The sequence below is a fragment of the Ammodytes marinus genome (assembly GCF_949987685.1).
Source record: "Ammodytes marinus genome assembly, chromosome: 23".
Taxonomy (NCBI): domain Eukaryota; kingdom Metazoa; phylum Chordata; class Actinopteri; order Uranoscopiformes; family Ammodytidae; genus Ammodytes; species Ammodytes marinus.
The window spans coordinates 5,830,102-5,852,687 of record NC_137227.1 but is presented as its reverse complement, the minus strand read 5'-3'; the positions used below and the strand labels follow the sequence as shown (position 1 = coordinate 5,852,687).

The following is a 22,586-nucleotide window of genomic DNA, read 5'->3' as shown; positions in this document are numbered from 1 at the left end:
TGGATATTTGGTAGAATGTGTATAACAGGGTGCAGTAGATGATTTGATATCAGACCACTTGTCTTCAAGGATCTGCCCTGCCTAAGTATTATTAAGCAAGGCACTAAATCCTTATGAGTTTCAGAACTGCTGTTCTTAGTCAATCTGTCCTCTTACCTAAGTGGAGATAAGTACAGTATACCCACACAAAACTAAAAAACATTGTAGTTTTAGGTATAGCCTAGATATTATATGTTTTAATTAATGAGCCTAAGAAGTGCTGGTCGGCTGGTCGAAATGTCAAATTATTCCTTTAAGCAGACATAAAATATTCCCCTCCTGTACACATTGGTCGATCTCGTTTATCAATGATAAATGATTTCTCCAAAATGAGGATGTTGACCAGACCAGGCTCAGCCTCACTGTTTACACTTCAGTTTAGATTAATGTTTACATGCATGAAGAACAACAACATTGTGTGACTAGTCACAGAGTAGGATCACATGTGTGCTGACATCGACACAGACATACGTTAATAATTTCCGTGGAATGCTCTTACACGGCGACATTAATGAAGATTGTTTAATTGGGCTTTTCTCAGCCATTAAAGCTGCAAAGTGTTAACGCGAAAAAACACATAAATATACAATGCAAGTGCATGCACGCAAAATTCCATCAGAAAATACATTTCTGCACATGAAAACTATCATGCGCACAAATAAGATACATACCACACACAAACACACACACCCACACACATACTCTTTTCTGATGTTTACACTTTGTTCAACTTTGAAAATTGTCATTGTCAGTAAGCATCACCAGAGTGTGTATGGTCTGAGTGTGCACAAAGTACCAGTTAAGACAGCTTTTTCATTCTGCCTTTATTCTAAACCATAATCAACAAACACAACACACACACACACACACACACACACACACACACACACACACACACACACGGAAATGCTAAGCGAAGCACAACAGCACTCGCAATCAAATCTTCAGCTGAAAGTACGTAGAACTACGAATGTTCATTATTTTGTAATGCAGCTTAAAAGACACAAGTTCTGATTGTGCAAGTATTTATATTTCTACTTTTTATTATTTTTTATTATTGTTATTATCATCATCATGCTTGATCAATCACAGGCTGAGAGGCACTTTTGTATGTTTCTTCTTGTTACCAACCTCAACACCATTGTTGTCTGTGAGGTAGTTCATGATAGGAGGATTTAGTCTCAGAAGTGAAAATGATGTAGACAAAAAAAATTAAAATCAGAGAGAGATCGAAAATGCATGATGTAAAGAAAACTTGTAGAAAATACATTGTCATTGTGTGTGTCTCAATGTCACTGCACCTCACGTGAAGAAAAAAAAAGAAAAAAAATCAATTTAAGAATATTTAATATTATTTTTGTTTTTTTACATTAGAATGGAGTGTATGAATATTGTGTGAATGTGGATCTGATTGTTTGGGGGACATACATGTCTATGTGAAATATACGAGAAAGGAATTCACAGAGGCAACATGAAGCACTGTGGAAAAAAGAATAATAACGTATCATGGCATAACAAAAGGGAATAAAAAAAATAGTAATAATAATAATAATTTAAAATTCAAACAGTTGCCTTTAACTAACTTCCAGGCTTGAGCAGCTGAAACAGTTGTGTGTGTGTGTGTGTGTGTGTGTGTGTGTGTGTGTGTAGACTCATTGTGTCACTGTTTGCCTGCATCAAGGTACATGTGCAGTCTGTTTTTACAATGAGTGTTGCACACTGGAGTGCTATGTAGTACGTCTATGCAGGGTAAGCGGTTAAAAAACAAACAATTACAACTGAATTCAGTCTGTGTTGTTTTTGACTTGTTAATTTGATCCCCATTAAAATATGTTTACTTTCCCTTTACAGTGTATGTTTTCTTTGGTCCTTTCTAAAATGTGTCACAGTGGGTAGCAACTGAAGAGACATGGACATTAGACTGATAAAAATTATACACATTTAATAGAACTGGTTTGGATTTAATATATTGGCTTGTAAAGAACTGTGATGCGTCATAAACATTTTGAACATTTGATTGCTGAACATACGTTGCCACCTTGTGACCAAAATGTGCAGTGAGGGCTTTTTCACTTGTGAGCCTGTGGTGAAATTGGTATGTTAAAAATCTAAAACTCTATAAAATATGAAATGTATGTATGTTTGGTCCAGTCCATCCAACTTAGATGTTTAATGCACTCATGCAGTACTCCGTGTGTGAGTGTCTGTGTGTGGACTGAGTCACACATCGGTGCTCTCCCTTCTTTCTGCCGTGTGCCCAGCTTGCCATTGGCTGCGAGAGCGCAGGTTGTGTTCAGGGGCCCTGACTTGACCCATAGGAATACGGTGCGCTGCTAAACTGCCGCTCAGGAGCAACATCAGTGTGGCTGTCAGAGTAGCTGCCCAACTGCATGCTGGGAGACCCACCTAGGGAAATAGAGGGGAAGTCAGAGAGGGTTTTTTAATAAAGATTAGGAGAGAATAAAGGGAGTCCGACAATTGTATATCGATGTAAAACAAGTTAAATAGCCAAAGCCTTCTGTTCTTGAAAGGTGGCTTGGACGTTATATACTGTAAGATAAGATGTTATTTATTTATCATAAATAGATAGCCGGAGGGTTGCCTCGAAGAAGTCAGAAATATCCCTATGTTCACAAATAATAGCTCATTTTGGTATAGTTGTTCACATGATTTTTAAAGGTTATTATGTAGAAATACAGTGCATACTTATATTATCAAAGAAAGATGCATTTTGTACATTTTTGATGCTCAACATATGGGGTAGCACTAAAACTAGTCAAAAACAAACAAACTTGCTAATAGATGAACAGAGCAAACCATATTGGGAAAAGATTCTTCTGCTAAAAAAATATATATACAGTATGCACAAGGAAGGCTGCTTGCTGCCTCACACACACAGGGAGAGATGTGTGTGTGTATACTCACAGTGCCCAGCAGATTTCTTAGAGCGATATCAGCATATGCAGAGAGGAACGCTGTGGGCACAGGAGAAAAGATGAGCCTAAATAATAAATCCCCCAGCACACTCACTCTCAACGCAGTATCTTTCTCTGGGTTGCTGGAACAGAGTTTTAGCTGCAGTCTGTCCTCACAGGATGCACACTGGACCCTCCAATGAAAACCTATTGACCTAATGTGAGTAGCTAAAGTCCCTGCCAAACTGGTCAGCACTAATGTCCATGGTACCCCAGCTGCAATTTCAGATGTTTTATGTGAGTGAGATGAAATCCGTATCCGGTGATGAAAGCAGACATTGAGAGGGACACGGAGAAGCCAAGTCTTAATAGTTTGATCAAATTAAGCTTAGAACTAACAGTTTGATATTTTGACAGCAAGTTAACAATCTCATCCCTGCAATTACAGACATGAGGGCCTGGTTTCATTGGCTCCAGTGCATTTCATAGGATCAAGGATTTTATGAAAGGGTTCAGTTACGCTGCATGTCTCTTATAGATTAAAAAGTATGGAGCTTCATTTTCTGGTAATGAAGTTTCTTTAGATTTAGAAAATACAGACATGTAGTCCCATTATAAATCTGGAAACATTTGAAAAAATGAGTCAAACCTACTAGTACTAAGGGTTGGCCTATATCAATAAATAAAAATGTGTATGGTTTAGAAAGGACGTCAGTTTGAGCCATCCTATCCTATTTCCTTTCTCTTTGATATGCACAGTATAGCAACTGATTTTTCAGTTTCAGCACCATGGACAGCACATATTGTAGTAGCTTGTTGAATTTCTGCTGCCCTCCAGTGGCTGAGAATTGTAACGACAAGAGATATAAGAAAGATTAATTTAGACAGTTTTTCGGCAAAAAGCAAGAACAAGTCATTTTGACTAATCAAAAGCAAATGCATGTTCTTTTTTTCCCTGCAAAAATGTATTTTAAAATGCTTTTATTATTACAATGCAGTACTACAATACCAAAAGTGATGTTGGGGCAGGTAACATTTGGCCCATTATAAAACAAAACACAAGGAGGATGAAAATTGTGATGATTGGGACATACATTGGGGGAAGAAATAGCTAGAAAATAACATATACATTTCAATAAGCACTTTTTTAGCTTTGCATCACATATTCGATCACTACATCACTGTCATTATGCCATTTGAACAATACACAGCAACAGTGTGTGTGTGTGTGTGTGTGTGTGTGGGTGTGTGTGATGGTGTGTTACCGCTTGCGAGGGCAAGGAGGTGGGTCCTCCAGTTGAAGGTAAAGAAGAGTCCTCCAACAGCCATGCAGCCCAGAGCTCCATTAAACCCAGACAGACCGGAGTACAAAGAATCCTGATGCACCGCCATGGATAGACCTGACACACACACACACACACACACACACACACACACACACACACACACACACACACACACACACACACACACACACACACACACACACACACACACACACACACACACACACACACACACACACACACACACACACACACACACACAATCAATGAGTCACAGCTAATGAAATAGACAACAACATACACACACACACACACACACACACACACACTGTGCTGTACCTGAAAGATCCATGTGGTGGTGCTAGACACAAACTGTTACATGGTTGAGTTCAGATCCAGTACTACTCATTACCTTATAAGGAAACATGTTGATTTGTCCTTTCTATTCCCCCCATTTCCTCATAGAAGAAATATGAATGTTTAGAGCAACACGGAAGATGAACTTGCAGTTAATTCCTGCTAAATCTTCATGTGATTACAGGTCTTATCCCAGTAAGCCATTAGTTTGAAGTCTAGTGTAACAATATGTACAGGGTATGATGCATCACTAACGAGGGGCTGGGCTGTAATTCATCTGATTTGCCTCTGGTATTTATGAGTTTTCCACTGTGGAAAAGACTGATTGTGTTCACCCAGTAGAAGGGCTGGGTCGGGGAAGTGCTGACTAAGACCCCGCCTGTCTCCTCTCCGGTGAGTTACACTGAAACCATTTTTTTAAAGTATTTTACTGTAATGAAAAATAGTGAGAAGAGGACAGGCAAGAGAGAGGGAGAGCTCTGGTGGCAATCAACATTTGCATAACAGTGATAATCATTTTCACATCTCCTAAAATGTACAGTAGTTTATAACATTCCTTAAAGGGACACTGTGTAACATTTTAAGTAATTCATTAGCTAAAATCAATATCCTCATTCATAAATATGTCCTCACTGGTGTAAAATCACCTCTGCCAATAATCTGAATTATCCTCCTGAGCGGAGAATTATAAATATTAATGTTACATTTTGTACATTGAGCAGGCAAGTCTTTTGGAGGAATCCATGTTTTTGGAATGTCATCAGGTGCATTGTTTAAAATTTAGAATTGTTCTTGTAGCTTCTGTTATTATTCAAAAGGGTTGGGGTTACCCAGGGAGCGTTGCAATCTAGAACTTGCTTGATGATGTCACATTACACAGTGTCCCTTTTTAAAGTCCTTGTATTAAAACTTTGGTTATCATTTGTATTTTTAGTGGTATACTCCAGTCTCCCTGTGGTGCTTAAGAGTATTGATGCGGTATATGGAAAAATAACAGTTCTCACCTCTGACTCATGTTCATAGTAAATAAGATGAAATGAGACATTTTATTCATCCCGAGGGGATTTCTTAAGCTGCAGTCGCAGTAAAAATGTAGGAAAGAGTGCAAATAAAAAAATTAAACATGAACTATAAAAGATTATTAATGAGGTGCAAAACCCAAATGTACACCCTGCCAAATAATGTAAACAGTAATGCATCACAAGTAGCAAATAGCTTTCTATGAAAGATATCAGATCTGAAGTACAGGTACTGTTAGTGTCTATGTGTCATGCAAAGTATTTCCAATGATTCGCCCAATGAAATTCAACAGTAATGCCCTATTACTGCACTTTATGACCAATGGTATCCCCTATAGAATTGTATTGATTGTAGTCCAGGGAGAGACAATTATCAAGAGAATGGAAGTGAAATAAATAAACACCACACACTGCACAGCGGACATGCTGACCCAGACAAACCTCACCATGACCTTTTCCCTGTTGGCATTCAGCTGCAGCTGCACTGTGTTTTTAACCTACACGTGAGGGAGAATAACATTAAAGCCACAACGGCATCACCAGACGGGGGCGGGGCCACTGAGTTCAGGTGCAAAGGCCTCTCACCTCTGACAACACCCATTGGCTGATTCTTGAGGTCAACAGTTACACTACTGGAAGTCAGCATCAGAAGCCGCTGCTCTTTTAAAAAGAATATAGCAGCAAAAAATCAGTGATGCGACAGACATTGACATAGGTGTGAGGAAATGAAGAGCTTTCGTTTGATATTTAACTGGCTTTCTTAAAATGATTTCATTTTTATTGTGCCCTCTTCTCCTGCAAAAAGCAGAAAAAGCACTAAGTCTTACAGAAATCTTGATGCAACAATCTCCTAATACTTACGTTCCAGTATTGAATGGACATGAGTATGCATTTACGATGAACTACAACATATCTTATCCTATGATGATAAGGTAAGCAAAGGCATGATCACAAGTCCTTTCTGCAGGGGAGTTGAGAAGAATATCCAGTTCAGGGATGTCTGAATACAGCCTTAGAGATGACCAGTTAAGCCATCTCCTCTATGACACAGCCTCAACAAAAATGATGATTCACAAATACTGCATGTGTCCCAGGGCTGTTGTTTTTGCACACAGTGGTACAGGTCTAGCGTAGCGTTACCAGAATAAACTCTGTGTAGCCGGAATCGGCACTGTCACGTCGGAGCATTTCTGGCACTCGCTGCACAACAAGCCAGAAGGCACAACACTGCATCTGTGTAAGTGTGTGTGAGTGTGTGTGTGTGTGTGTGAGAGAGAGAGAGAGAGAGAGAGAGAGAGAGAGAGAGAGAGAGAGAGAGAGAGAGAGAGCGAGAGAGAGAGAGAGAGAGAGAGAGCAGAGGCCAACAGTCCTGGAGCCCCACCCAGAGCAGCTGCCACTGCTCTGCTGTGCAGAGGAAAGAGATGTAACACTGCTCACTGCCTGGCTGCCCTATTCCATTGATATACACAGCACTTATCTGTGTGGGAGCATGAACCCTTCAGCAGAAACTGTGTATTCCTACCTTCCAGAGTAAGACTCATATCATAAAATATAACTGAACACTGTCTGCAATGTCCAGTATGAGTGTCCAGCAGTAACCCACAATTTGCTCTAGCAGTTATATATTATTTAGACACAGTGGGAAGGAATTATCCTTTGCTCACTCTTCTGGTTGTATTGTCAAATCACAACTTGATTGGAGGTATATCTGGTAATTGTTACATTTTGATTAGAATATTAATGAGTAAGCATCATGCTAAATATAAGGAAAATGGCAGTAAACAGTGTTAATGTTGTATGCCTTTGCTACAGATGCTCCACCCTGCATCTTCCCCTGTGTTATTAATACCGCAGGATGTTCCTACTCATGAGAATTCATCTGCAGCAACAGTAAATTTGGGAAGCTTCTCAGTGGATAAATGGTCCCTCAGGCTGTGTGCTGTGATTGATTTCCTCATTGCCTGCCAGGCATTGTGGGGGCTGCAGTTTAGAAATTCTGGTCTCGAAGCAGAGAGCGACCGCACCCCTGGCGCTGCCTCCTCCTCACTCCTGTGTCTGCTGCTGAGCCACTCTGTCGTCCACTCCCTCCTCATCCACTCTCTCTCTCTCTCTCTCTCTATCTCTCTCTCTCACACACACACACACACACACACACACACACACACACACACACACACACACACACACACACACACACACACACACACACACACACACACACACACACACACACACACACACACACACACACACACACACACACACAGGCTTGACAACCTCTCCTGCAGCCTGTCCTCAAATGCTCTGGCTCTCCTATTCCCACTCTTTCTTTCTTCATTTTTAAAAACATTAATTAATATCGTTCAGATAGTTTTTTTTAAATGCACCAGAGCTAAAAAGATAGTTTTCATCGTCAGTCCCTTTTTCGCATCCTCAAGTGAAAACAACATAAAATACAATCAGATAAAAGCACATTACAATATTGTCTTATGTACATCAAATAAAAGCACTTTACATTATAGTCTAAAAAACATAAATCCATACATAAACCCCCTCTGCAAACATATCCTCCTCTCCGTTAAGTCACTGTCACCATGTGCCCTTTGTTTCTCGTACACTGTGCTTTCCCTCATTGCCTTTCTTGCTATTGCATCCTGATCCTCCCACTGGTTCACTCCCCCACCCCAGGGTATCATTAAAGACTAATGGCAGTGTTGGAGGGAGGCCCCACTGCATCCTAAAATCCATGCTGTTCTTCTACTTTTTGTTGTGTGTGTGGGTGTGAGTCAATCCCAGTGTGATATTGTCTACATTAATACAATGAGTCAGAGAGCTTTTACCATATCAAACACAAAACCTCCCCTCCATCCCAAGTTGCTTCCTGCATCAAGCAGCAGTGACTAGAAGCAATTTAAATGGAGGACTGTGTAATAGGTTGGTATGAACAGCTGAAATGAACTGGACGTAATGCCTTGCTTTAACAGCGGTAGTGGGTAATGGGTGCCTTTGCATTCGGGCCCATTGCTCCTCATTCAGCTGGTGAATCCATCATTCTGTCCTATGATGCCTTCGAGGGCGGAAAAACTGTTAGTAGATGCGGCTACTCGCACTGTACGTGGGCTCATTTGATAACTCTGTACAGATATCAGGGGCATGAGCTATCGAGGGTAACTGTTTGCTGCCATCCATGCAGTGTTAAAGTGTTAAAGTGTATTCCGTATGTGGCTAAGTCTCCGTTTCCACCTACATTCCTCTCACTAAGAGCCTGCTTTCAGATGTCTCTATATGAATTCCTCCCATGCTTTTACTAATCCTGTCTGGAGAATTTCATGTTCATGCTTCATCCTCCAAGGATCAACGTTGGGTCAATGAATTCATTTTCTCTGTCGAGAAGTTAAATCCTTGCGGCATAATGCCTCTATTGAATTTACTGTACAGAAAGTGGAGTATACTGTATAAGTGGCTCTGTTAGGCTGTACTGAGGCAAAGTGGCGGTTTGAGCTTGTTGAAAGCATGCTAATATGCTTGCAATGACAATGCCTTCTAGTGATGTTTTGCAGGTAATGTTTACCAGCAAGGCCGCCCTATTTGTTAGGGTTACGGTTAGCTAAGCTTTTTAACATTTTATAATTTAAACTGAACACAAAGTAAAGCTGAGGCTGATGTCAATAGTGTTGCAGGTACTGTATTTAGTCATGAAGTATTTAGTCATAGTGCTTTTGAATACAAATAGGAACTATAGTACACACAAAGCCTTATTTTCTCAATGAAGGGCAGTGCTTTATTTGAATGTCGACCCTGCCTTAACATACAACACCCAGAGGTCTTGCTTAAGTGTTATAGTGTTATGTTGTATTGCCATTAACTTAATGGCATTAAGTTCAGGTCATAAATAAACATGCCCCTCATCAAAATAATAAGCTTATTCTTCCTTTCTCCTGTGTTATGAGTGATGACAGAGGTGGCAGATTGGAGTTAAAATACCTTTTATGTGTGGTCTGAGTCTCATGTCATAAATACAACGCTACTGAAAGAAACTGAGCAGTGAACCAAACATGATTTCTCCAGCTGCCACACCTCTGCCTCTTTTTTTGATCCCACTTTGAAGCATTTTGACAGTTATTCTCCTCAAACAAGAAGGCAGCAGCGGTAGGGAGATGCTCTGGCCTACATACAGCCCCTGTTTCCTCCTAGGGAAACCCCTTAGGGGAATATTTTCCAAAGTGACGCTTAGAGTGAAAGCTCCAAATATGGCCTCACTCTCTCTACCTGTCCCGGGTAGACACTTCATTTCTCACTTACCTCTCTCAGTCTGACCCACACTTCTGTATCTCTCCATCATTCTCACTCCTTCCTTCCCACAGAATGAGTCGACATTAAGAGGTGTTGGTTAGGAGGCTGATTACTCATAGAGAGTCTCACTGAATTCCCCTTGCCTGTCATCAGAGATCCACACATTTTTAAACATCTGCTGTCTGCCTGCCTTTGTATTTCACCTCAGCTTATTCCTTGAAAAATATTATAAATATATATAGGATATATACTGTAGGCCTACATATATATATATATATATATATATATTTTTTTTTTAAATTGTTATTAGGCTACAAAAGCACCAATGGATGAGTTGAATGAGATGGTGACACCATATCTTTTTTTGCCATTGTGATAGTGATGAATGGAAACAATTATATACTCTAGATAATGGAAAATATTAATGGACAAAGAGGATAATGATGATGACAGTGAAGGTGCTGATAATATGATGAAAATCTCAGCAATAAAAATGAGGATAATAATAATGATGGTGAGTCTAGCAACAAAGATGGTGATGATAATAACTGAGCATTCGCTACAGCCCCGGCCCCTCTTTTAAAGCTTTTTCTTGGGTCGTGCTGCAAATTCGGCACAGAAGTGAGCAGAACCAGGCATCTTGTTTAGATGAGATTGTGCAGGTTTGACAGTTTAGTTACTGGCCTTGTGAAATGAATGAGTGAACAATTGTTGTTAAGGGCAGTTAATTATTAACAAGGATGGTGATGATATTAACACACAAGCACACACGTGCACACAACACACACACACACACACACACACACACACACACACACACACACACACACACACACACACACACACACACACACACACACACACACAGTCACAGTCACTGAAGGATAAGGATAGGTAAGATAAAGAAAGGAAAGAAAGAGCGAATGTCACCTCTTTTCTTCTCTGATGCATTTAGAAGGATTTTTCCTTTTCTCTTTCACTCAGTTTATGCCTCATGAGCTCCATCAGGACACTTCGCTTTTTGTCTCCTAACACTGATCCTTCTTTTCCCCTCTGGGTGTCTGTCAGACAGAGTTAAGTTTGGAATGTGACCCTGTAGCACTTATTCACACTATCTCACTGTGCACTGCAGCTGTGTTTGATTCAATGCCTGGTTGTGTGTACGGAGGGCCGCCAAGTCAACAAACTCCATAGTTAAAGATCTCCTATTATACTACTTTTCTGGTCTTAATTTATTGTTAAAAACTGCTATAGAGCAACCTGACACGAATCACATCACAAAAAACTATGTAGATTTTCGGGAAACGCTTCCTCTCATCTGGGCGATTCATCATGCTCTGTCAACACTGCGCTTCGGCCATCTCCGCCCCTCCCCCCCCCCCTTCCTGCAAACCCCACTCCGTTGTGATTGGTTACCTTCCTTCCGGAACACTTTCAGCAGCGTGCGGGCAGATTTGAGAGCAGGAAGGTGGGGGCATGGCCGGAGCGCGCTACCACGTTGCAGCATTACCATATATGGAAAAATCCGGGAACGTGATGACACGATGGCAGGAAATTTGAACCGATTTGAACAAGTGAATTCTCGACCGGCTGCCCTAGTGTTTAGCGCTCTGCACAGCCACCCCAGACGGTCAGCAGGGAATACGTCTAAATGCATGTACGTAATTATTTGATACGCTAGTATGGTTAAACATGACTATAAATCATTATAATAACGTTTATAGGTCATAAAAGTTGAAAAAGTATAATAGGTCCTCTTTAAAGATGCATCTAGCAACATCATTTTGGGGGACTATTTTCAGCTGTGGATGAATACACATTTGGTGTCTTTATGAGAATTCAAAGATAGACTGTGTATGTTTGATTGAACCTCAATAAACAAGTGCCTATTCATTGTAATGAGAGAACATGCCTCGGTACAATTGTGTGGCTCATTGATGAATTTGTAGTAGTTTTTGGACAACAATCAAACTTTAATGAACAGAGGAATACTCTCATGCATCAACACTTGGTGGGTTTGATGGATTGAGTAAAAAGACTGACAGCAGCATTTCAGTTTCAGGGAAGATAAGAGGTTGTCTCTAGTGGAGACACTAATTACCAGTGTCCCAATGCAAGAGATAAAAGCATAAAGGACTTTTTCAAGGTCAGAGGAGGCTACAGATGACTTAATTTAAACGAAAAGTTAAGTTGGATAAAACATGAATAACAGGATTGTCTAATGAAAAGGGGAAGGAAGGAATGTAAGGAAAGGAAGATGAAGGAAGGAAGGGAGACTTTACAGAGGACATCGTTAGAGATAATCTTTGCCATGTTGCTGTTATGCATTTAGCTGCCACGCTCCAGTGGACTGTTTCCTCTCGGCTCTGTTGCCTACACAATCTCATTAAAATCACATCTCTTTGATCACTTTCTTGTCACACTGTTGTTTATCATTGCAGCAGTGTGTGTGTGTGTGTGTGTGTGTGTGTGTGTGTGTGTGTGTGTGTGTGTGTGCACGCCCGTATGTGTACCTGCCACTGTTGACTTGTGTACACAGGTTTGAGCAAGTGCGAGTGTGTACGAGCTCACTCCCACGTGCACACCACTTTTTTTTACGGAATGACTCATAGTTAAACACACACACACACACACACACACGCACACACACACACACACACACACACACACACTCACACACACACACACACACACACACACACACACACACACACACACACACACACACACACACACACACACACAAACACACACACACACACACACACACACACACACACACACACACACACACACACACACACACACACACACACACACACACACACACACACACAGTGAAGCCTTTAAGGTCACTGTTTAGTACTTATAGCAGCGGACGGAAGCAGGGGGCTGATGTCTTGCCATCTCCTTGGGTTTCTCAATCGCTCCCTCTCGTTCACTGAGTAGTATGACAGTGAGGCACATGTAAATGGCAGACGTGGCCACAGGCCTGTGCCCTTGCATATAACCCAGTGGTTATCACTGCCCTGGCTAATTGCTGTGTGTGTCCTGGAGTTGAGCAGCTGTCCACAGGCTGTCTGTCTTACACTTCCCTATTCATCCACGCTGCTGACATTCTGTCCTATCGCCACAGGGATTCATAAACCTGAGCTGGCTATAACCTCGTTAAAACGTACTGTAATTTAACACTTGCTAAGCAGAAAGGAACGTCTGCCATCTATTTGATGTCCTTACTGATGGTTTAATATATGAGCGTTTATACTGCTACCTAAGATAAATGGTAATGAAACCGCTAATGCTATTGGCATAGCTATGAGGAGTTGAGCAACTATGAGTTCAGAACATGTTGTTAGTTACCGGATAAAGCAAGTATGGAATTGCTTTTCTATTTTCTTCGGTTCCCTATTGCAAGTAGTGAAATATACTAAAGCAAATGACAACAGTTGAATTTTAAGTAAACAACATGAAACAATGCCATTCAACTTCAGAACTCTAGGTTAATATACAGTACATGTAACTAATTTCTCACCTTTAATACTGCAAATTATGACATGTTTAGCTATTTATATAAGGTCGTCCAATCATTTAATGTCTGGATTTTACATGTTGTCCATGTGCCTGTGTGGGTTTTCTTAAGGGGCTCATGTTTTCTTCCACAGGCCAAACACATGCAGGTTGGGTTAACATGTGTGAATGTAAAGGTTGTCTGTATGTTTAAGCCCATAAATAGACTGCACCCTTGTACAGGTTGTGCCCTGCCTCCCACCTCTCCATATCAGCTGGTACAGGCTCCTGCAGGGAAAGAAGCTGTGAATAATTGATCGATTTCCCAGTTGGGGATCTCACTAGTGACACATTAAAAGACAGAAAGATGGTGCACATGTATCTATATGTTTAAGGTAAAAGATTAAGTATGGCCTATGTTTATGCAGCCACATCTTTGTAAGACCCATCCTGCCAGGTAAAAACAGATGTCACAAACTGCACGCCCACAGTTTGTATTCCAGGCCATGTCATAAATGTTGTCTCTTTCTCAATGCTCCTCCAGAACCACAGCAGATATTAAAGTGTTACAAAACTATTTTCACAGACTAAGTAGCTAGTAGTCCCCATGACAAATAAACTGACATTTATGTGTGACATTTTTGGAGTTTCCCTGCAAGAAACAACACCCAAGAGGGAGTGTTACAGTGTGTGTGAAAGAGTGTGCATGGGATTCTGGTTCTGACAATGTGTGGTGCCCATTCACACTAAAATGTCCATGTGAAACCTCAACCCTGAACCACCAGCCTAGTTGGTGGCAATGTGGAGGACAGAATCGAAGCTTTTCTGCCGCTTATCTGACAAGTCGTGTTACATCTCGTATTACATCACCATGTGACCGACACACACACACACACACACACACACACACACACACACACACACACACACACACACACACACACACACACACACACACACACACACACACACACACACACACACACACACACACACACACACACACACACACACACACACACACACAGAGAGACTCACCAGCCAATGTTCCCACCGCTGATCCCAGCACAGCGTGGACAGCCAGCAGGGGGGAGTAGAGCAGAACGGCTCCCAGGATGAGGAGGGAGGGCCCCAGAGCTCCACAGGCAAAGATCTGACCCACGCCCAGAGGGATACCACGCAACACCTGAACCAGACGGGTTGAAGTTAGAGGAGGACTTTTACAATATGTAGCCTAGCATAATGCTAATGATTATATGCAACTTAAAGGTGGACTCAGCGATTCTGGAGAGCGCTTGTTGTCAAAATCAAAGTGAATATATACTCACGATCCACTACCTTTCAGTGTCTCTACTGTGTGTGTGCTAAAAAGAAATCCAGTGTGACCGTATAACACAGTCTAGGTAGTGTAAATGGGTATGTACACAAAGAATGTAAACAAAGGGGGCCCACTCTGGCTAGCAACATGCCTGTTTACAGAGCCAAGGCTGTTTATCAACACTGAATTTATTTTCAGTGAACACAAAGTACGGACAGGCAGTGAATCGTGAGGAGATATTTACTGTTTTTTACAAAAAGTGATTTTGACAATAAGCATTCTGCGGCATCACTGAGTCCACGTTTACAGGAACATACAGGTATACCATTTCAAGGGCTTGCTCTCAAAAACATAATGAAGAAATGTGTGGAATCTATTGAGCAGCTCTTGTCCCAGCCATTTGCCTCTTTCCTCTCAAAGAAAGACACTCACAGTCACTCACACACACACACACACACACACACACACACACACACACACACACACACGCGCGCGCACACACACACACACACACACACACACATATGCTGCTCTCCTAATAGTCAGTAAGAACTGAAGAGTTTCCATGGCGACGTGATGGGTGCACCTGGTTTTCACAAGTCATAAATGGTCTTGGATTATAACCTAAAAATTCTTGCTCTGTGCGTGCTTAGCTTTGTGTGTGTGTGTGTGTGTGTGTGTGTGTGTGTGTGTGTGTGTGTGTGTGTGTGTGTGTGTGTGTGTGCTTAGCTTTGTGTGTGTATGTGTGTGTGTGTGTGTGTGTGTGTGTGTGTGTTTACACTGCCATTGTGGTGCAGCCAGAGTGCCATTCTCAGCAGAGGGAAAGGCTGAAGACATGAAATATAAATAGAACTGACGTCATTGCCGTCCCTGAAGAGGAGCGGAGAGGGGGAAGAGGGAAAAGGAGAGGGAGATGGGTGAAAGAAAAGGAAGGAGGAGGAAAAACGGGATGGATGAAGTGGAGGGAGAAAGAGAGAAGAGAGTAGGGGTGAACAAGGGTTAAATTGGTTGAGAAACAGAAGAAAATCATTGAATTTGCTGTGCCTGTTGCTTGTTTGTAAGTGGGAAGTGCGGTGAAGAAAAATGGATGGGTAGTGGGGAGAGGGGAAGCAGAGATATGAAAATAAATATTTAAGAGGGTTTCATCTTTCCCAAGTCACGAAGCAAATTGGAATTATTGAAATGAATGTAACAGCATTTATAAAGCGAGAGACAGGCAGATGGAGAGAAAGGATAGGAGTTGAATATAAAATGTTTTATTTTATTAAACCTTAATTTAACAATGATTAAGAACAAATTCTTAAGTACAAAGATGGCCTGGCAAGAGACAAACGCCTCTTGGAGGAGCGCAGGAGAGAAGATCAAGGGCAAATAAAGCACACCCAGATAATCCATATATGTACTTAACACAATCAAACATATTCAGCACACCTAACAGACAGCATCACACAACATTTACAACACATTTTGGGTAAAAAAAATGGAGGGAAGAGAAAAAGAGAAAATACTCGAAAATATAGGAAGAAACAGAGGGGCTCAAAACTTGTGGGGAGTAATTATAAGGTGTGATGGCCACGGGGTGTGCTGCTTGTTGACAGAGTGGTGTGTAAATCTTGACTGTATTCAGAACACATCGCAGCGTTGAGAGGGCTGAGCCAGTGCAAAGAGGATAATCTAGTTTTCACAGTCACTTTGCAGATGCTCGTGTGCAGAAATACACTCATGCAGCATCCTTCTCCACTCCTGGCTCTGACTGTGACTTGAAAAAAAAAAAAAAAACAATTGCCAAGATGGTTCCCAGTTTAGGCACTGTTCTCATTGTCAGATAGTCTCAAGACGCCCCCCCCACTTGCAACTCTCAGGAATAAATAATGAAGCAAGGTCAAACTGTAGACAGAGAGAAATATGTTGTTTCACCACATATACATGTATATAATATGCCAAGCCAGTGTTTAGGCTGGTAAAAGAAGCTACTGAATTGTATACCCAGATTTGAAGCAAAAAAGTCTTCTGTGTAAAGGGTCATTTTGAGTTTAAACTACACAACATAATAGTTCGGTTTGCTCTTGTAAAGGAAACATAAAGAAAGGTTTGGTTAGATTTTTTTTCCCACACTTAGTGGAAGCAGAAAACAACAAGGATAATCTTAATATTATGAAGCTATGAAGTTAAAATGGAGAATGTGTTAGCAAAGAATTGCCTATTCACATGAGGTTAACAAAGTCTTTAAACTACTCTGCAGAGTTTGATGATCATTGTTTTGGGTTCATCACTGAGGGGCTTCTTCCACATGAGTATTTATATAGCCTATGTGCCCATCTGTTGGAGTTTGTTCATTTTGTTTGATTATGTCATCCATACAATCAGCAAATACTGTCCTAATGTATGTTGTCAATACATGTCCCCTAACAAGTCATCTTTATGTACATTCACTAATTGCATTATGATGAAGAGAGAGCTTTTCTGATTGGGATCGCCTAATCTCTCCCCATCTCTTTTCCAAACAAGAAAACATGGAGATTAAAAATTCAGTCACTCTCCAAGCGTGGAAAACGACAGCTTGTTCACAGAGATCAAGACAAACTGCAGCAGCTGGCGAGGGACTGGATTCCTTTGCCAAAGTTTCGTAAGGAGCAGCTCAAGGCAACTGCAAAATCATTGAAAGGCAATGGTCCAAAGGGAACTGTTTTTTACTTACAAGGGATAATACTGTCACTGTTAATAAAGCCGTTTGCATTATCTATCAAGTTGTCTTTCTGTAGCATATTGTACATCACGTTGAATTATTTACTCTTTTTTCCTCCCTGGCTAATCAAAGGAAACAGCAGCTATTTAAAAACCTCTCACCTAGTCCTTCGCTGCAACAGGAACCAACATGTCCATCATGATCTCTGAATGTTATGCATCCAACAAAAGCATGTTATCTTGAATGCAACAGAATGAGTTAGTTCATTAAAAACGTCTGGGCTTGATTATAATTTCCTAAACGGGAGCTCCATCAATGACTGTTGCTTAGTAACTGGTGAGTCATCGCCTGCTGTTCTTATACATATTGTTCTGCTATCAGTTACTTTGCCCATGAGAAGCGGGCAGCGGAATGACAGACATTTTAAATCTCCATCTTCATCATGCATCCTGTCTCTCCTAATGATCTTCACCTGTGTTCCGGTTAATGGGACCTGATGGGCTGTCTCTGTTCAAATATCACTGCAAATGTTACCCTGACACAACTCCTCACGGTGAAATGTTAATGAAGAAACAATGCAAATGAGCCTCTTGAGTCTTTTCTCTCCGTCCAATGCGAGCAGGGAAATATGCTGGGAAATAAAGAGAACTGATGAAAGCATGTATGATGTTGTAATGACCGTTAAACACCAAATAGTTTAGATTAAGTTAAACAATTATCTCAACAATAGTTTTGAAGCTGCTCAATCCAAATAAATTCTCACACACACAGGTGCTGTTGAGGTTTAGGCGTGTCTATATATTTAATGTACATGGGATTTTATATTTTAGAACAAATGAAAGAATACTGTCTTTTTAAGATTAATAGTTAGTCACTGCTTAGCTATTTCTTACGGTGGCACCTGGATTTGATTATATTTGAATGGCTTCTGTGTCTCCTTTGTCTTCTAGTGTATTTGCTACAGGTAGATCAGTGGCTTCCTGTAGCCATGAGGGAATCTGGACCGTTCAATCAATACTGTATAGGTTATTTGATCATGAAAGGATAATAGAATATCCATACATAACTTTGATGGATGTTTAGTTAAAAAACGAGAATTTGCAACCTTGTACAGCATAAACTTCAGTTGCACCTGTTGCATGATTTTCGATTTAAAACAATAAAAAAAATTGTTATTCGAATTTTTATCCAACCTGGAATGGCCTTACCTCTACTGCAATAAACTCTGTGCCATTGAGCTCCAGCGTCCCTGGAAGCGTAGCTAGGTGGTGGGGGAAGTAGGGGTTGTTTGGGCCGGTACACAGGAGGTAGAGGACAATGGTGATGTTGAAGGGAAACACAGCAGCAGGCAAGTCCCAGCGGTCCAACACTGAGGTGAGCCCGCTAAACAGAAAGACACTGTGTATGGGGACGAGCAGAGAGTGTTAGTCATTTTCTGATTAAATGAACTTCATTGACATGTTGTTATGAATGGTATATACAGGCCCTTTGCAGAAACATGCACTGTTCATATTCACACTACATGCATAGGCCTTCCTGAAGGATTTCACTGTGGCATACATTTCTGTACGCTGCGAGTAAAGTGGAAGCACTTCACTTAAAGTATTGTTGTGGTAGAGGGGAGGGGCCATTGCTATTTTTAGCTTTCAGCCCGGAAACGTGTGTAAAAATTCTTCATACATATTGCACGTTGACCGACATGAGCAATAGTGTCTTTTGGTTCCCTTGGAGACAGGAGTGACTGTCTTCTCTGGAAAAAACTGTAGCATGAGTGAGCTGCACTGAATGACCTATGTACCAACAAGGCACTCCACTTGGGTTGTTTTCTTTAACAGGTCATCTTTTAACTTCCCATCACACAGTCTAGAATGGTTCCCTTAGAAGAGAGTAAGGAACTGGCTGTGCACTGCAGTCTTGGTTTGGACATTATTCAGACATACATTTGCTAAACCAACCAGTTTCTATGGTAGCAATCTGGGACAAACAGTGGATTAGAGAGTCTTGTATGTGGCTACTGTCAAGCATGACCAAATCATACCTCAATTTAAACCACAGGGTTTGATCTCTGCAGTGGCAGATCGAAGACTTATGGTTAAACAATCACCTTAAAGCTTTAGTGCGTAACTTCTGTTGCCCCCATGAGGAATTCTGAGTAATTACAACAACACTGTCGTTTCATCTACATGAAGTAAGCCTTTCGGTGATCGCACATGGATTTTATCCCTTCTGCTGTACGTCCAGGTTTTTTCTTTGCAGTAGAATTACAACTGAAACCTTGATTGGACTCTTCTTGGGATTTTTCTAAACTCCTGCGCCAGTGTCAGGGGGTGACACCAGTTTGTAAACGCTGCCATACTTAGAAATACAGAGAGAGATTTGTGAAGGTGATAGACCTGAACAACTCTGAGTCAACTAATTTGGCTTGAATGTAACAGACATTCATTTATATGAAAAAGTTACGCACTACAGCTTTAAAATAGGGCATATGTGCTTTGAAGGGCACACGAAGAAGAAAGTTGACCCACAAACTGGACAGCAGATCAACTTTAACTGTTGGACACAGATTTATAATACATCACTTTGTTGTGTTTGGAGGAGTTTTTAGGCAGCCACCATAGCGTCTTACCATGTAGCTGACCCCAAGCAGACGGGCAGCAGCAGCCACCAGTACCAGTCTCCAGCCGAGCTGAACACTCCCATCAGCAGAGACACCAACATGCCATTAAAACCATGGAGACCTCCAGACACTTCAGCACTACACACACACACCAGAGAGGAAGATCAATCAAAATAATTTAAATTCATTAATCATTTATTTTGTCTTCATCTTCTATTTTGAAAACAAAACAAGGCAACATTTCTGGAACAGAGGGATGTATTGTGAATTCATAAAAGGGCTTTTTGTTTTCATGATACATCAGCTTTTTATGTGTCCTCCTAGAACAAACAGTTCGGTCTTTAATGAGCAAAGGGCTCCAGGGAGACAGAGAAAATGTATTCAGCATGTCAGACTTTAAAAAATTAAGAGCCTCAGTTCAGCTGGAATTAAATTCAAATGATTAAAAGAAGGTTGTGTATTAGCATATTATACTGTGGATGGCATATTGGGATAGGAATTTAAAGTATGACTTGCTGGGCAGTGGGTGTGAGTGAACGCAGGGCTATCAGTCACAGGGATGTTTTTCTCATGAATTTTAAGCAGACCACTCAATCAGGTTTATTCGTTTAAGGTCGGGGAAATTATAGGCTCGTGTTACACACGGGGTCGGCTTCCAAGCAACGGACGGGCTTTTATTGGGGGGTCGATCATTTAAAATGGACATTTTTCAGTTGTGTGGTTTTAAAAATACCCAGATCATCAAATATGTACATAAAGACGGACGTGCGCTTCTACTAGTGTGTGCATTTCTCTGTTATAGCGGTATGGTTTCACCTGTCTTGCCCTATGAGGACAGCTGTTAGCGTAGAGGCCAGTACACCCAGAGTTCCCAGCAGGCCTTGCCAGGGGGAGGCCCAGAAGAGCGCAGCCAAGATGACAGCACCACTCAGCGGGTTGTTGGCTAGGATCACCCTGGTCACCCCTCTCAGGCCCCACACCGCCAGCTGCAGCACAAACCACCTGTCTGAGGAGGACACAGACAGGAAAATATTCGACACAGTATTCCTGCACAATTCCTTAAACAAGGTTTTATTTATTAACCTTTATTTAACCAGGAATTTTCCACTGGAGATTAAAATCTATTTTTCAATGTCCTGGTCAAGAAAACAGCATAAAAACATAAGAGTTTCACATTTGAAAATAAAACACACAACAAAACACAATAAGACAAATCACAATTAGGCAACAGTTTCATTTAAAGCAAGTCAGTGCTCAGTAACAGGACATGTGCAGTTTGTGGTTAAATAGTCCTTAATTCCTAAACCCTAAAACTTTTTGGGGAAATTCCTTTTTTAAGCTTATTTTTTAATTCAAATGACAAAAAAAAAATCCCAAAACGTATTCCTTTGTTGGACTCCTTGATGCACATTCTGGGTTTTGTATAAAATAATGAAGAATAGAGTTTAATGATGTTTTATGTTATGAAAAGTTCAGAAGCATTCACCATGGGAGCTGTGTGATGATTACATCTGCATATTTTAATTGCAGAGTAAGCATTTCAAGCTCATTTACTGTATGATTACGGCAGTTTAACACAGTCCAAGTATGTGGGTGAGCTTCCTCTTTAAAAAAAAGGTTTGCAGTTAATGACATTATGAGAAGGCTTGTGATGAATTGTTCATTGTCTAATAGCACATTTTTGTAAAGGCCATGCAATACATTACACATTTTATATTTGGATGGTGAGGAAACCTTTTGGTATGTTATGTTGCAGTGTTGTGAGAGTTTCCCCTACCCTTGATGTGCTCATCCAAGTGCTCCATGTCGCCTGTACACAACAGCAGGCCATCTAACACACGGCGACTGAGGGTGGCACGACTCCTGCTGGCCTCCATAGCCTCCGTTTTGGTATCCATCCACATCCCTGCGGTGTCCGGGTCCACAACACTAGAAATGTGATGTGGGACAAACCCCACTGGAGTTCCACTTCACTTTGTTGCTTCTTTCTCGCCTTCCTTCTCAGTCATCCCTACTTCCCCTCGTTCTCTTCCTCTCCCTCTTTCCTCTCCCACAGGGTTTAAGACTTTAAAAAGTACCGGGTAATGTATTCACTCGCCTTTCCACAGGGCCGTGCCAGAGGAGAACAAAGTCCAGAACCATCCGAGCTGGTCAAGGAGAGGAGGGTTGGTCCATCTCTTGCTCCAGCTGTATTTTCCCATTTCACAATAACCCTGTTCCTCTGCCCACTGTGACATCCCGTCACCTATTGTTTGTCCATTTGAGCTACTCATCCACTTTTTTATTGCAGCGTGCCCATGAATGTTTGCCTTTCCTTTATTTGAGAAGCCATTAGTGGGTGTTATGTTTTCTCAAGTTTTTTTCCCGAAAGGTGTAATATATAACCCAGTTATCTCTGCGGCTCTGCCCCCTTTGACAACACTGAACCCGCAGAAGGAGGAGACTTTTGTTCACACTGGAATCTATTATCATTTTTGAGAGGTACTTATTTTGCATTTTCGACTTTCTGTTTACATCACTTTGAACAAGCTTCTCACACTGCCTCTGCA

The 22,586-nt window shown here is 41.2% G+C and overlaps 1 protein-coding gene across 1 annotated transcript; it reads right to left on the bottom strand.

The window, feature by feature from the left end:
- Nucleotides 1-2,259: 2,259 nt before the first annotated feature.
- On the bottom strand, nt 2,260-21,941 carry LOC307269447 (urea transporter 1; the record flags this gene model as incomplete). Its single annotated transcript, XM_080052415.1, has 8 exons — nt 2,260-2,445; nt 2,965-3,014; nt 4,220-4,354; nt 14,455-14,602; nt 18,629-18,818; nt 20,047-20,175; nt 20,854-21,043; nt 21,815-21,941. 8 exons carry the CDS (start codon nt 21,939-21,941, stop codon nt 2,260-2,262), a joined length of 1,155 nt encoding a protein of 384 aa, XP_079908541.1.
- Between the last annotated feature and the right edge of the window lie 645 nt (nt 21,942-22,586).